Source organism: Epargyreus clarus, unplaced genomic scaffold (assembly GCF_041222505.1).
Source record: "Epargyreus clarus isolate Ecla_fem2 unplaced genomic scaffold, WU_Ecla_fem_2.2 ptg000026l, whole genome shotgun sequence".
NCBI classification, from domain to species: domain Eukaryota; kingdom Metazoa; phylum Arthropoda; class Insecta; order Lepidoptera; family Hesperiidae; genus Epargyreus; species Epargyreus clarus.
The window spans coordinates 1,578,473-1,596,660 of NW_027332233.1; the positions used below are offsets into that span (position 1 = coordinate 1,578,473).

At 34.0% G+C, this 18,188-nt stretch overlaps 1 protein-coding gene across 3 annotated transcripts in view; it reads right to left on the reverse strand.

The window, feature by feature from the left end:
• Window positions 1-18,188, reverse strand: part of if (integrin subunit alpha inflated) — a 112,760-nt gene that overhangs the window by 35,634 nt on the left and 58,938 nt on the right. For all 3 annotated transcript variants that reach the window (XM_073088183.1, XM_073088181.1, XM_073088182.1), the window contains exon 3: window positions 11,777-11,874. In XM_073088183.1, coding sequence (XP_072944284.1) covers window positions 11,777-11,874 — 98 coding nt within the window. The remainder of the gene's footprint in view (window positions 1-11,776; window positions 11,875-18,188) is intronic.

An 18,188-nucleotide genomic window follows, 5' to 3' on the forward strand; every position in this document is an offset into this window, starting at 1 on the left:
ATAGATTATGAAATACGACTTAACATAGGCGATGGGCTGCATTCCTGTCTGTACTACACATCATATATTGTTATTATGAAAAGAAGCTCGGCCATCAAGCTTAATATATTACCCGTGCCCACATTACCCTACTTCCAATGTTACAGTGTCGGCCAGGCCGCAATATTTCGGTGCTAAATGTGGGTCACCATGGGGCACAGTGTCAATTGTTGGAATGCCTTGTGCAACGGTTCGTTTCTGCTGATTTACTGCCGCTTCAGCTATTGACGTGGTCCAGTTTAGTGGGGAACGTGTTTGCAATTATGTTAAAAATATCATTGTAAAGGTTGCTGAAGCAATCCTCTTTTTACCCGGCTATGGAGGGTAATGTTTTTAAGTGTTTTCTCATTTATTGACGCGCCGTGTAGCCCAAACGGTTTTAGGGATTTTACGTTACATATTTTTTAGGATTCATCTAAATTGTGGCAATAACATAGACTACCTTTTTTTCTGTCTTAGCATATAGAGCTTGATTTTCTCTTTAGCATGTTAACCTCAACAATGATACATTTTCACGATATTAAGTAAGTAACCACTTATTATGCTTTCCACCCTTACAAATTTAAATTTCAAAACAATATCCAAACACAATAATTAAAATTAAATTTTTATAACGTCATAAAAATATAGTTAATGATAATAAGAGGCACTTTACGAGATGTGAACTGCTAAAACGTACCTAAATATATTTATATGTATGGTACGACTAAGTACAATATCTCCGCAAGCTACACAGTGTCACCGTTTTTGCTACAGTCCGCTACAGTCTAATTGTGCCACAACAGTTACAGGGTTCCCGAGAAAGTCTATAAAAGGGAAACTTCCTAGCTACGCTGGTTTTTCGGACGGTAACTGTAGTACTCTGTTGGCGTAGGACAGTTATAGCTGAATAAGGGAATGGCCTGCCCTTCTGATGAAAGTAGGGCGTTTGAGTTGATTGGAACGGTTAATATTGGTGGTTCTTTTAGGGGTTTTGATGGTGGTACCACTACAAGATCTATTTCTCTTTCTTGCATCAATAGTTTATACTGTAATTTAAAAGGTATTTACTATTCGAATTTGATAGCAATTATATCTGCCGTCTAACAGTGATGGAACGCTATGTTTTGATCTGAGTAGTAAAAAGAATACTAAGTAAATTCATGGTAAATGCGTATAGTAACGGCCAATGTGTTTTCTAAAAGTTTACAGAAATAACGGGCTTCGTTTATATAATAACGCTTTCTAAAAATACAATCTATCTGATTAGAACGTAGAAAATTGATTCATTTTTGATTTCTTTTGATTAATATAAATAAAATAATTATATCGTTAATAAAATGATTAAATCCAGTTATTTACAGTAAATATTTTATGGTTCCATTTCTATATTACACTCAATAAATTAATAACGTTACTTTAACATAAAGTTTACACGAACACAATTAATCTTCCAACGGCGTCTGTCTCGTAAAAATAAATCATAAAAGCAGTAATAGGATAACACTATCTCAGGTCAATACTACTAGACACTGAACTCTGTGGCGGACCACCAATACCGTCGTAAAGTTGCCCAGAACCGCCCAAGTTTCGCATTTGTTCCGTGGTGTTCGTAATGGTAAGTGATTTTTTATCTAGTGAAGTACTATTGGAGCGCGCATACCAAGCAGCTCGTATATATAGATACTAGCTGATCCGGCAAACGTTGTGTTGCCATATAAATAAAAAAATGTTAAGGGTGAACAACACTTCTCACTTAGGGGTATGAATAGATAGTAGCCGATTCTCAGACTTACTGAATATGCATATAAAATTTGGTGAAAATCAGTAAAGCAAACAGCTTTACTGATTTTCACCAAATTTTACACGGAGGAGTACGGTAACTAACATTATGATACGAGAATTTTATATATAAGTTTAATCGTTTTTCTATAAGCTTGCAGTCCACGTGATAGTAGTATTTGCCGCCCATAATCTGTAAGTTCAGAAAAAAGAGGGGTTCAGCTTCAGGGAAAGACAAGAACTGCTTCACGTAATAAATATAAGTAGCGATGATATGTCCCATACTGTCTCAATCTTTCAGTTTAATTTTTCGATTTACAAAGTAATGGAACGTTACACGGAGGGAATGTTAAGCCGTAGGTCCCAGTTGTCTTTACTGGATAGCAGTTGTTAAGCCTTCTTGGGCGCGTTCTGGGCAGTTTGAAAATATCTGACATGGTAGAGTGCAATTAGTACTATTCTCCAGTAATCCGTACCGAAGTGTTATTTATTAAGAAATATCTAAGTAAAAAATAGCTTGTAATTGTCTAGAGTTTGCGGGATTTCCACACCGTTGATATTTCTATAAGGCTATCCGCAGGCCCCGCCCATTTTCGTAGCGCGAAGGAGGCGCGTGCGCACAATGCTCTTTGTTGTCGACCGCTAAGCTTTGGGCTTTCTGAATCTAGGGTTGCTTTGCTATAAATATTTACTTTTAAATTATTTTGCTATAAATATTTAAATTTAAAAATGAATTCTTCTTTGTTGCAGTCATATGTGTTCCTAAATTGTGTAATAATGTTTACACATCCGCTAAGGTATTTTAGTTATAAGCAATTATAAAATAGGTAGGTGGTGAATACTTCTACAATAAGTATATAATGTTGGCTAGCATTTCACTATATAATGTAATTTCGCATTATAGAGGGTATGTAAAACCCTTTCTCCTAAGGGCATAAAATAGAAATTAAAAGATACAAAATCATCACTCAATACAATATTCATATTAAAATGGTTGTTTCTGCTAGCGAGGTGTCGCCCTTAGACCGCTACAAACAGGCGTGATCAACAGCGCATGGGATGCACATTTCCTTTAACGTGCGACGGTGCAAGTTATGAGATGTCGCCATTTATATTTATTAAATTAATCGGTTTTTACAAAGTGTATGCTTCTTATATTTTTTTCGCAAACACATTACTGCTAAGTTGCACAGAATACCCAGTTGCAAGTTATCATGGTCGCCTAATCACTCTTTATAGCCAATATGCTGCTGACCATAAACGTATTCAAAATGAGCAACTAAACCTATTTTTTTTTCTCTTTTTCTATTTACATCCGGCCTATGTGTGACACTAGCCTTTCGAGTGACTCTCCAATTACTAAACTTGACCACTTGATCTTTCAACCTGTTTTAGTCCAGAACAAAAAATTATCAATACAAATAAAACAAGAATTAAATATAAATAGAATTCTAACAGAAAATAAAACTCAATTAGTTTTAACTGTATCTGTCGCTTATAACTTGGGCCAAGCTCAATCAGCGTAAAGGCCGGCAGAGACCAATAAAGTAATGTGGCGACGTCTAGCGTGTAATAATAATACGCCATTGTCCTCGCAGCAGATAGGCAGCCGTCTTGTCAGCTATCAGTAGATAGCTATAATTAAAAAGTTTAGCCAGGATAGCAAACAATCGGCCATTGTGGTACACTATCTTTGGTGCTCGAGCTAAACATTGTTGTAGTGAATTTTAAATTATGCCTTTAATCTTAGGTATCAGAGTTAAGAAGAGATTGGAGAAAGTCTTATAAAACTCTAACACTGACTAACTAACAACGCGCAGGGGCTGACAGGTCTAGAAGTTTTTAATTTACTAAGCAATTGCGCTTCGAATGTCAACAAATAATTCATCATAATAATACATTTCAATTCATTTAATTAATTCAATTCTGTCAGTCCATATCATCGTCAACCCATTACGGTTCACAGTAAGGCAAGGTTGTCCTCTTAGAGGTGAAAATTTTAGGCCATAGTATTGATACGCTTAACACATTTTTGTGAACTTTTTAAGAACTCTCAAGCGTTTTGATTCCTCAATTTTTCATCGCCGTTGAAACAAGTCTTAAATTAATTTCTAACGACAAATATAGTCAGCATATTATATGCTTATGTATATAGAATTAAATTTAAACAAAGCTATTATAGAAAGTAATAACAATCAAGATTATTGTTATGATGAGAAAACATGACATAAGTATTAACATCTAATCTTAGTATAAAATCTAGCTGAGCGGATCTAATCAAGAAAAAACTTTCAACTCGAAAATGAATGGGTCCTAATGAGCTCAGGGTTCTCCACAGGTTCTTAATAGATTTTTTACCAATCCCCTGGTACGCGTGTCGAATTACTATCCCTCGTTGCACGAATGAGTGAGAATGTGATACTGATTAATATGTTTTTTCTTTTATTAAGAATTGTAAATTCTTAGCACATTGGTCTAATAGTTCTATCGCAATTATCTTTAATAAAAAATAAATAGTTTTCATTTCAAGATCCAACATGTTAATGGAAATGATGAATGCTGGCCCCTTTATATTGGACAGCTAAAATTACAAGGAAGAAGAGTTTATTTTTATAATTTGCAAGAAATTTTGAAACTTCAAAAATAATGAAAATCAAGATAGACTACATGATGTGTTAGACAAGGCATGAATTCAATTAATATAAAATATACACAAACCCGAAAGTTTTAGAAAATTTTCATCAATCCTGAATAACTAGTAGGAATTTCAAATATATTTCATCCTACACAAAAGACAATGACGGTTCCAAAACAAAATCACTGATTCTCACCAACCAGCATATTTTTTCCGCACCAACAATAAAGATTAACCAAAAAATGAGTAGACGCGTAAGAATCCCAAGGATCCTGGTTGAGAAGACAATAAGACGCGCGCCATATACGGCGGGCCCATATTGGGCGCAGCAAGAACTGCGGAATGCATCGCTGACAAATCACCGCGCAATTTGTTAGCTTAAATACCTACATTGCCCAGCTACAGAGTGTTGTATTTTGTGAAAAATCGTTTTATTATCCTTAAAATTTTAAATCCATTTATTGAGTAACAAAAGCTGAATATTTTTCACTCCCCTAAATACAAAATATGCATATACAAGGAAATCCAAATAAACATCAATTTATAAGTTACAAAGGGTTTCGATTGTGTTATAAATAAAAACAACTTAAATCTAGGAGCTCAGATTCAAAACATTAATTTGTCTTTTTACGAGAAAGGCTTAGGGACATGGGCGCAAAGACATATGAAAATAAACCATCTATATGACAAGGACAATACAACAAGCGCTACATACAGCGGGTTCATATTGGACGCAGCAAGGACTGCGGAATGCATCGCTGACAAATCATCGTGCAATTCGTTATATTAAATATCCACACTGACCAGCTACAGGGTGTGGTGATTTGTTAAAAGTATTATATTATTGACCTTTCGTGATGCAATCACCTTTCTGTACTTTTACAGTATATGCAGATACTAATAAATTAGTAAATGCCAATACTTCTATTCTAGTGTTCTTCATGTTACACAAAATACAAAATATATAAAGAAAAAAGGGAAGAACAAAATCTAAGGACTCATAAATACGTGGACATAAGAGAACACCACAGCTACGAATATTTGTGACTAATAGAAATACAGTGAACATTTTCTAATCTATAAACAAATACGCCACTTTAAATTTGAATCTTGAAAATAAACAAAGCAATATAAAACCCTCAGTACAAATCAAATATCAAAAAAAATAAAAGCAATAAATTCACAATCACACGATTCTTTATAAAGAACAGTGTATCATCTTTCTTTCAAAGATTAATTCCTAAGAAATATGATAAGATATCATCCGGAAGACACATGGGGCGGACTTTTGAGACTGTAATTTGAGTTTTCAACGAATTAAACCTCTAGCAGTTGAAAGAAATATAACCTCATACCAGTTTTAAAACAGACAAACGTTCTTAAACTTTCCTTTTATGGCGAGTTTGTTCGTCAATTAATAAGTTTAAACTTATAAGTTTGATTTTCTTGTTAAATTTAATATTGTACGCTTTTATTAAGAAATGTAGTCTTATTTCTATCCATCCCATTTAGCCGTCATAAGCACTTATTATTATTACCTTAACATCTTATTGTTCCTTTATCAATCATAACTCTCGGTTGTAATCAATATAATGTTGCTTGTTCAATGAAAAGAAATGTTACTAAATTCTACCAACCTGTAACGAATAAACGAAACATACACACGCGTAGAAAAAGCAATACCTGCCGATTATGTTTAGTACAAAGAAGAATTTTACACGTGTGTTTACGTTATTGTAAGATATTATTCTTTACAATTGTAATTCGACATCACATTACAATTTCCAATTCGCAATATGGCGCCTGAAGTGTCAAATAAGTGCAAGTTGTCCAATGCAATGTTAACGAAACCTTATTATTATTAAATTAACCAAATTTACGTATATTTAAATCCTTACATTGTTGCAGTCTGACACTCCTGTATCACGATAAGTTCGCTTACAAAGTCAGAGTAGATCTTTAGTACAAGTACATAGAAAGGAAAGCGTGTGAGTAGAGGCATAAGTACAAAAGTAAACAATACGAGTACTTAGAAGACGGAGATATCTCGCCGTCAATCAGCCCAGCGCCTTATAGAGCAACGCCTGGCCTCACTGTAACGCCATACACAGTCATCAAAGATTAAATATATCGAGTCACAACTTACAATGTATAGAATAAAATGTAAAATATACCTAAATAAAACATAACTGTTTCAACGGGAATACAAAACCTTAATTTTTATCGAGAAAAAATAGTGCAATTTAAAGATTATAAAAATTGAATATAAAGTGTCTATTATGCTTATTGCAGTTTGTACTTAAAAAAAAGATTATTCTACTAAAAACTTTTTTTCATTTTCATAATTTTATCTTAATAACTGTCAATTTGTCGTTAATGATAAATTAACTCGGTAAGTTATTTATTACAATCTGAATTCAAATTATTAATAACAAAATGGAATCCTCACATCGGACTTAAAGGAGACATAAAGTATCCAGCTACTTAATTCAATAAAAAATAAATGAAAAGTATTACTAAGTATTTAATCTTTGACGCTAAGCAGATGCGCGTACGCAACCGGCGTCGGCCACGGTGACGAGACGTCGCAAACGTCGCGATATCTCGCGATTTATCGCAGGAAATTTATTTGCAATTATAATAAAGTATTTGATAGGCGATCGGATGTGAGTGGAAAATTACTGTCATGTGGACCAACATGGCGTGAAACGAGCGCGAAATATTATGCGCAGGAAATTACGAGTACATTGTAATACAAGAAATTCGCCATAAATCTACTTATATATTCATACTTTGCGAATATGAATTTAAATGTGCTTCGAATAATTTATTAAAACCAAATCAAGTTCATAAATACTTTATACATCGCCAAAATAAAACATACAAATACTTGCGAAATATTTTTTCCATAGATATTTTTTTGAGAACGCCTGTATATAGACCAAGAACAAAATCAATATAGAGCACGCCGAAAACAGAGCCGCGTTCAAAAAACTGCAAGATACGAAGCGTGAGAATCGTTTAAAATATCCGAAGGAAAATAAACAAAACGATCGCACTGAGCACAAGAAACGGATCACACATCGCGAACCTGTGGGGTGACCATGTCTTTAATATTTAGGACTGATTGAAATAGGAATTGAACCGTACTTAAAACCGTACGTAAAGCAAAGCAACAAAGTCAGACGCAGTTAAAATTTGCATAATTATGTGATTCTGGTGACTAAATTTAAAGTTCTTAAACTAAATGTGTTAAGACATTGCTCTATAATATCAAGTTACAAAACTAAGTGTACGTTAAGTTAAGTGAATTGAATCAAATACTTAAAATATAAATTTTAAAGGACAAATGGCTACGTTTTAATTGGGATACATGCTTGCTTATTCTGTTTTTTTTCTTTAACAGAAAGAAATATTTAATGCAATACTAATATTACAACAAAATTTAATTATCAAAAGTATTTTAAATTCTACATAAAATCGTGCCTTAGAAACAGGACTGTCCGCTACGGTGTTCGATCATGGCCACTCTACACAAGTGAGTTCTTACGCGAAGTAATTTGTTATAAATAATGGCGGCAAAACATCGGCGACTGATCAAGACTGCAATTATAAATCAATATACTATTTTTAAACGATATCGCCTGTACAGGACACTACAGGATGTTTGTTTAATTGAAAATATGACTCAAATATCACTTACGCGATCGATTGCGCCATTTTTGTAACACTTTATATCTTGTTAAGTTCTCGTGTCACAATGTTAGTTTTACCGATTTTCACCAAATTGTATATGCATATTCAGTAGGTCTGAGAATCGGCTACTACCTATTTTTCATACCCCTAAGTGATAAGGGTTGTTCACTCTTAACATTTTTTTATTTATATGGCAACACATCTTTTGCCGGGTCAGCTAGTCAGTTTATAGATTTTAAAATTATTTTCATAAATATTAAACAAATATGCAGCTCTAAACTTTGATAGTTTTAACAAGGTACTTTTAATACATTTTTACACCAAAATAAACGTACCTATGATTGGAAATTAACATAAACATTAAAAAGGGAGTAAACACATTAGGTACAAAGAAATATTATATTTATGTTAATATTAAAATATACTAAATATCCTATAATACGAGTACGCTAAGATAGCTAATCTTTTATTTATGTTAATTAAATCATTCAAAAATTATACACACCTAAATATGACAAAGTGCTTTATTTAATAAAGTGCACTTAACTCACAACTGAAGATCGTTATTCAACGGAAAGACGCAAAGGAAAAGCAAATAAAACACCAGTTTCACATCACCCTGTGACGTTATCCATTAGCGATGCAGTCCACATCCAGAGGAACAAGAACAAAACTAAACAAATTGCCGCGACAGCAAGCGGGGCTGGTTTTTGCACTAATTCGGCATACCGAAATAAACATTCCGACTCCTTAAGGAGTCCGGAGAAAAACGCAACTTCTCCGTAACGTTCGGACGGAATGCAAAAACGTTTCGGAAAGACGTTCGTGAGTAAGCCGTGAGTAATGACAATGTTGGAGGAGGATAAGATTTTTTTAGTAAAAGACTCCTCTTCTGAGTGTAACATGATTGTGGACTATTGGTGCAGCGTGATGGACTTTGCTTTACATTTTTTTATTTTCATAATGTTCAGGTAGCAAATAAGCATACTACATGATGGTAAGTAGCTCCTGCCGCCCATAGACATCTGTAATTATCACCGCATAAAGTTGGCGTCAGATGTGTTGCTATCCCTAAGGACTAAGTTGGAATGCCTCGGCTAGGAAGTGCTATTGGTTAACAGTACCTAACTTTGCAACTTTGTAATATTTGAAATAAATCAAAACAAACCCCAAATAGCAACACTTCTATCAACAATAATCAGGGTAAAACCAAAGCAGCTCAACTGTTAGCACTCCCTCAAGCCGCAGTGGAATCACCGCATAAAGTTAGCCTCGTATCACCTATAAAAGCTCCACCAGCCCCCATTTCCTGCGATAGCCAACCCTTGTGTCCACAAATCGTAAAGACGACCCCGTGACCTAATGGAGTGCCAACCCCGTAAAGCGACGACCTACTTGCAAATACCAACCTCGGACTAAAAAATAAACATAGACTCTCATACAAGATATTAAAATATACAAAATATTAATTCGCATCATATACATGAGTTGCTTAAGCGTTCATGATGTCATTTGCGTTCAATGCTAACAAGAATTTAGAATTAATTGTATTTTGTTATCTTTACATTAAAAAGTCATTTGGATACCTTAATCCGCAAATCAGCCAACTCCACTAATTGTCAAAATGTTTTTTTGTTTATAGTAAATGGCGTTGAACGAAATCAAAATAAATAAAAAAAAAACATTTTGACAAAAAGTGGAGTTGGCTGATTTGCGAATTAAGGTATCGATTTAAAGTTGCTGAAAAAACTCGCATTGCTCGTGTCAGTAAGATAGAGCTTATATTTATCAACAACACTCAAAAAGAAAACCAATTCACGATATCTATTTCTGCCGTCCCAATTTAACTAGCTTTAATACAATATTGAGGCGTTGTCTTTCTGTTTTGGTCTGAGACGCCAAGCTTTCGCAAGGGGGTAAGACTAATTAATCTTTTGATACATTGTCTTTGCAAAGTGCTTCGTGTTTGTGAAGCTTTATTCGTTAAAAGTTATTAAACAACAGCTATAATCTACTGAAGTACTGGATTTTGGCCTCCCACTGAGGTTTGGAGATCCGTGGTTCAAATTGTAGAACCATCCGTTCTTATATGAAATGATTATTTATTATTATTAAAGTAGACATTTAATTGTTTTATTGCTTGTTTTCTTCGACATGAACAATATCTAAACTTTATTCTATTTTATAAATACGTTAACTGTTTCTACTTAGAGCCTTACACTCATATCTTATGCACCATGGGTGCCATGAACACGCTTAGAGCACAGTACTGTATATCTGTACTGTATAGATATACAGTAGTACTATATATAGTTATACTGTGCTTAGAGTCAAGTACACAAACACCCACACTTAGAACAATAATGTAAATGTGTGTTTTGTATGTTCGCTTATTATGGGATTGAATCTAGATCATCTACGTGACGTGCCGATATATTTACCGATACGCCACGCCTGTTGATAAATAAAAAATAAATGCAGCATACCAATTTTTACTTTTGGTTTTTTAAAAGAAAGTTCTTTAGGTCTGTAAAGTCTATCAATTAGCACTCAGTTAACGTTCTTTGGCGTAAACCTGTTTAACCGAGTACGGAGGGGAATGTTTTCGTAGTGTCCGTACGTCTATGTCTAATTCTTTGACATGCCCTATAGTCCAAACAGCTTGACGGATTTTAACGTATGAGGTTTCGTTGGATTCGTCTAAATCGTAGGACTACCATAATATATTTCCCTATTTCTGTTAGGATTTTTTTAAGCAGTCGGATGTTTTACGTTTAAACTAATTACTATTATGTAAAATTAAAAAAAAACATATATGTAAAAACAACATTTATTTTTAAAACGATGCATATTTGCACACGTACGAAGTTTCTTTCTCCGCTTCTTCTTCATTACGAAAAACTTTCTGAAGTGTTCTATATTATGAATCAATTTTGAATAAATGTGATTTGATTTTGAGTTTCAATTGTATTCGAAGACATACCCCACAGTAAAGCAGAAGACAAAATAAGGATAATGTTTGATTTAAAATAAAGGCTAGGTAATACTTCCACGAAATGGTGACATAACAATTCTCAATCAGTTCGCGTCTTGGGCGTAGCAGGAAGGGTGTAGCCATGTCGCCCCATAAACTTTATAGGTCAGTATTACTATGGGTCTCAGGGTCGGCGCACCGTAAGGTGATTCGCTGTGACAATGTACCTACATAGTCACGTTTAATTATCACTTAGATTTTTTTTAGTTCGCAATATTTGGACTCCATATTTTAAAATAGTTGCTATTTTTTCAACGATAACAAATCTAAATCTGTCTATGTTGTAGTGTCTAATTTTTAATGAAATATATTACTATGAAAATTTAGAAAAATCCCGCTGTAAGTTTTATACATTATAATAATAACAATAATTTAGTTACAATAAAACTATTTTAAAAATATAACCTATCTACCGTTCATTCTTTATTCGCAATTCTACACAGATAAGTTCAAAAATACCAAGATAGTATCTTGGTCATTATCACTATTAATCTATAGTTGGTATGTAAAATTCGTCACCTCGTAATTTATACGGAATCGAACCTGGATCCCTTTGCGTACGTATATGGAAACAAAATATATGTACGCTCAATAAGACATGGTACACTTACCACAATGGGCCCGTTCCGTCCAGTGCTGGTGAGGGTGGCACCAAACCACTGGTTCGATTTCTGGTCGATCTGCCGCTGCTGGGTGTCGACGTTGTTTCCTGCAACAATTAAAATAAAAACTTATCATTATATTGCACCGTAGCGCCAATAATTCAATGGCACTAGATACTAGTGAACGATCCACCAGTGTTAACACCTCTGCCAATTAATAATGAAGCAAAATATCTTATTTCAGAAAGAAGAAATTAACGTAAGAAGTAAATGTTTTCGGTAAGAAGTAAATTTCATCGAAGTCAGTAGCAGTAGGACAAGAAAAATTAATTCTTTTTAAATTAATAGGTCTATATAATACTATTGTAGCCGTGTTCGCAAAAAAACAAGATCGAAAGCTTCCGCCATTCGAGTTAAAATCGTCACAGTACCCCGTAATCTAAATATATATAACTCAAAGGTGACTGACTGACATAGTGATCTATCAACGCACAGCCCAAACCACTGAACGGATCGGGCTGAAATTTGGTATGCAAGTAGATGTTATGACGTAGGCATCCGCTAAGAAAGGATTTTGATCAATTCTACCCCCAAGGTGATAAAATATTACTATGTAACGCGAGCGAAGCCGCGGGCAAAAGCTCGTAGGTAATAAAATAGACATTTAACAAAGACTTAAATCGCATTAAACACTAACAATCTAATTCAGTGTGATTCGTGACAGATTAAATAAACCGAATTGTAATTCTGTCATGCTGTCAAGTACTTAGCCGTTTACAGAACTATCCACTTTCAGTAACTAATAAGGGCATTGGATATATTACCATGCAACAAAACCATTTTTAGACTACCCAATGCCAATACCGGTGGGCTATTCTGTAGATACATTTACAAAGATACGGAGTCCAGAATAAACATAAGTAAATGCCAAAAAATTCTAAATTTCTTTCTTTCAAATATAAAGTACTTAAAATGTTGCATAATGTAAGAATTCGAACTTACAAAATGGTCCCTATTTCGGACCCGAAAGTAATTATCCAATTAAATAACTAATGGATAATTTAATTATTTATAAAGCTCGCCTGAAGTGGCATTCATATGTTGTATGTGACGCAATTTTACATTAATATGGTTTGAAAAAAAAATTGAATTGTATATGTCAGTAATGGTGTGTCAGATGTAAGAAATGTCCGAAAGTGTCGATTTCGGATACAGAGTACTTATAAATGCAACTATGTAGTACACGTTTAACTTGCTCTCGGCTCGTTACAGCCAGATACGGAGGCTGCGTCTGATTCAATATGCCGATGTAAGAAATATCGCGAGTAATAACTTAATTTCGTATCCACCGCATTTATCTCCAACTCCGATTGAATTTTGTAACGGCAAAAACGAAACGTATGATAAATGTGATTTCGGTGCGTGTTTCCATTTGTGCATGTTTATGTGAATAAGATTTTTGTTATATTTTTCCTTATCCCTTATTACTTGTGTTGTTTATATAACTTCAGATCATTTATATCTATGGTAGGTAAAGTAAGATGTTAATATAATATACCTACCTATTTATATGTAGATTAAATACACAACAAGACTATATTATTGTTTAAATAAAATATAAAGGTACATATTATCGTCTAATTGAATATGTATAAAACGTGTAAATACCTAAGTTATATGAAAGTATTGAAACTAATTAAATTGATATTTAATGTAAAAATAATGTGAGTATAACATATTAAGATGAAACTTTAAGTGGACTAAACTAGCTTATGTTAATTATCCTAGTTATACACTACAATTATAATGATTTTCGTTAAGCTAATCACGAGCACAAATTATAGCGTTCAAGGGGCCACGGGCTCGGCACGTCACGGCACGGCACGTAACAGATAAAACAATGGGCACAGAGCGCGCCGTATCGACGATTCCTCACATTGATTGCGCGTCGTTAAACGATCTTCATACGCAGCCAAACTTGACGCCCGTAATTAATATTTAAGTGAAAGCGACCATTATTTTTAATTTTCCTTTACGACATGAATCCCGAGCTTGAGCGGATGAGTTATTGATTCTGAGGCACGGATACGCGCCTATGATGAGTTTATTACAAAAAGACTACGACGTAACTGAGAATACAAAAATGTTTACAAAAGGCACCTAATATGGTAAGTGTGATTTCCTTTTTTCTTGGAAAAAATTGGAAAAATCTTAGTCTACATAATTATGTCCCAGAGCTTATAGTGTTTTCAAAATTATGCGAAATCGACCAATTCGCACTTGGCCAGGATGAAATTTATGCTTAGCAGGGAAACTAACCTAGTGTGTTTAGTCACGAGGAAAAATGTGTCTAACTAATTTGTTTCTATTAAAACTACGCTACTATGTACCTACTCCAATTTCATATTATTATCTTTAGTACCAACTCTATGCGCGGCTCTCTCCCAACAAGTAGGAAAGGCCTGGAACGTACACCACGCTGCTCCAATCGGGAATGAGGATTAGTGGAAATAGCTGTTTCCTTTCATTAAAGCTGAGACGCCAAGATTCTTATAGTCATAGATACATAGCGTAGCGAAAAAATTCTAAGTCTATGCTTATAGCCGATGTTGGTGCCTTCTACAAATTCTATATTCTAAGTGTAATATCATTTTTTAGTTGATTCCGCTCCACTTGGCCGTTTGACAGGCGGCTGACGAGTGTCATGTCATACGTCTTGTACGTTACGATATGTGCCCCCGCTTGTAATTACTGTAATTATAATCCAAGTTCCAGGTTTGATTAAATAATTATGGTTCCGAAAGTAAAATGGGTGAGGTTCATGTTGTAATGGCCTCTAATTGAATGTGCTGGCTTGATAAATACTAGAGATTTAAAGGTGGTAGAAGTCTTTCATGCCTGTGATGGTACACCTCTAATCTACCTGCAGTGGGTCTGCTGTTTCATTTTTAAAAGTGAAGAGAAAGAGAGTTCTTAAGAATAGAATGTATTGCTATTCCTAAGAACTCTCTAAACTCTCTTATAAACGATTTATAAGCAAAAATTCCTATCTAGGTAGATTAAAAAGGACCTCAATCCTATATGCAGTAACTTAAGAATGTCCATGAGTGTGAGTTACAATTTACAACCAGGCATGCTGCATGTTCGTTTGCTATTTCTATCAGATTCAAGAGAAAAATGCGATAAGAATGTTCTACTTCATAGCTTCATTTTCGAGGAACGCGTAGAAAGAATGTAACGTATCCACATTCCTCCCATAAAGGTCTTGACGTCATTAGTAATGAGGAGGATAATTAACTACGAGTCCTCTCGCCCTGCACGTTGCACCCCTTCCGGCCCTAATCACTTAGCATGGTGTCATAAACAAATGACTCTTCTTTGTCTAATGAAAATACGAGTAATTAGAATCAGCCATATATGAACGTACTGGATAGTGGAAGCATAAAAAAAATTGTTCCGTTAGTAAGTACCAATTTCTATTGCCTAAACAAAATGTCAAATTACGAAATTTGTTAAGCAAAAATTGGTTAAGATAGATTTTTTACTAACGGGGCGTAACTAGAATAACCGGAACTGACATCATAATGTGCTTTTGGAGCATGGAACTACGTTTGACATTAAACACCTACGCCGATTATTAATAATCAATCTATCCGATGTTTCCTACCAAAGACTCACATTAAAAAAACATGTACTAGAAATTGACACATTACAATCTTTAGTAAGCAAATATAAATAGATAGCAACGAATAGAGATAGATAGAAACGTATTAATAACGAGCAGTATCTAGTAAATTCTTAATCTAGGTAATTTAGTCCCCAGAAATATACGTGTGTGTTATGTATGGGTTGTCAAAGAAAGTATGCGCCTTATGTAAATAATATGCGTAGAAACGATATGACGTATCCCTTGGAAGATGCCTGTGCCCTCAGTGACACGTCAGCCTCATTAACCGGTACCTATCGCTCCCGAACCCAGTTGTATTTTATTTTGTCTCATATTTCGTGCTGGACACATCAACTCGCTTAAATTAGTAGACTTATGCAGGGTTGACTAAAGTTTCGTATTGATGTTCGTTTAGCAAAATATATTCAAAACATACATTGTGAAGAAAATAAACCCAGAGTTTAAAAAAATCGAGAAAATGATATGATAATAAAAATTTAATATAACGAGATTTCCACGTTAGGATTATATTTCCTGTTGTTAGTTATTCTGTTGCCATTTTGTTGTAATAAATAGCAGGATTGATGAATACGCAATATTTATTTATTTACACTTATGTTAACGAAATATCCTAACTGATCTCACGATTCTTATAAAACTTTTCATATTTCTGTGGCATGTAACAAAGCATTTACTTAACAAAAAACATTTCAAAATAAGTTCCATTTACATAATTATTTTAGGAAACATTCGGAACTTATTTAACTTTCAATCACCGGAAATATAAACCAAACTTTTCGATTTTTCATAGCACGGAAATAAGTCACGATAGTCAACCCTATCACATTAGTCATGACTCACGGGGAAAGTACGCATGCGATGTCATGAAGAAATCGTTGTTTCACCCTTAGTCATATTGGTACCGCACTCAATAATGTATATGTTAATAGTCGTGAGTCGTGACTAACTTGGCAAATTGGTCATTAATTGTTACTGGTACTCAAACTCGGATGAATGGTCAATGGATGAATTGGTAGATGAAACTCATTCTTTATTACTAATGTCGTTTGTGGTCATAATTCTAATAACTGTAACACTACGTGACAAAGGTCATATTATACACACCTAGTTTTTTTTTCAAATATATGAAAGCTCTTCATAAATTAAAATGAAATTAATCCAAGTAAAATTATGATCGAAGCACGATTACTTACATTGATAACTATTGCAACATCATTTGCAAAAGAATCTTGGGTGCAATACTTATTTATCCATATTTTTGAATGTTTGTTACTGGCGTAACTAGAGTATTTCCCCTATAATGAGTGTATACGTACGATATATTCATTTAAACTTTAAATCTGTAAGAGACTAAAAATGAACAAAAAGATACCGATCGATTTGTATTCTCCCTTAAAAATAATTTCTTCATTACCATATAATCATTTACGAAATTGCGACTCACATAATCACCATGAAGGTTGTAATTATTCCCATAAGACTGCATCGGTTCCCGTTACCACCGCCCTCTGTTTGTTTTGTGGTCAACATTGCCCAGCGATGTTATCAGTACCCTTACCATGAGTTTTTACGTTTTGACAAATATGACTGTTTTGGTGTTTGTTTACGTATTGGCCCGTACAATTTCCAAGTTCTGACACAATCCACTAGGGGCGCTGATTGGTCCTACTTGTAAGGAAATTGATTTTTATTTGTATTTTTTTAAATACCCATAATTAATTTATAGATTCAAATAAATTAATTAAAAATAAATAAATTTTCAATTGCACAATAAAATTTAATTTCTAACAATTGCAATATAATTTGCAAAATAACCATATCGGAGTAGTGATATATATTTGTACCCAATTTTTAGTTGCCGCCCGTTGTTAATACTTAATCTAAATTTTGCCAATCAAAGTTCAAAACTTGATTACAGTAAAGGTCGATCCTTAAACATAATTTCTTCATTCATACAATCACCGTGATGTTGTAATTATTCCCATAAGATTTCATCGGTTCCCGTTACCCCCGCCCTGTTTGTTTTGTGGCCAAAATTGCCCAGCGATGTTATCTGGCGATACCTTAATGGTTCTCCTTGTACGGCGTGATGGTAAGCGTAAATTACGGCTACGTTGCTCAGTTATTGTTCCTTCCATTATCGGTACTCGATAAAATTTAATAGGTTTTACAATGGCTTTATATTTTTTTCTCAATCACATCTACATGATGATCAAAAAGTGAAAGAAATGTTGAAGATTACAGATGCTTAAACGATGATCATTAAATTAGGTTTAAGTAAACAACTTGCATCCACCAGTTAGGTAAATTGTCAATAGACTATTCTTAGTTCTCATTTCACATCAATGAGGAACATTTCTGGAATTTTTAAGCATCTAATCACACCGCTTTAACCTATGCGAAGTCAGTTTGTCAGATATAGAATATTAGTAAGTTGTATGTTTTTTAAATAACTTAAAGTAGGCAGGCATAGCCCTCAGTTTAGTAACGCAGTTGTTCATCTAACATGTAATAGTTATCTCACTCATAGACATATGTACGTGATTATTTCATATTTCAATAAAAAGCAGGATTTCATATGATATTAATCATAGATATATTGCCACACCCAAAAACTAAATAATACATCCGTAGGAACTATTTATAACTATAACTTCGGTATCTCTGTTTGTAGTAGATAGTATAAAAAAGATACCAGCAGTCAACTGCAAAGAGTTTCACCACCTCTTTTCT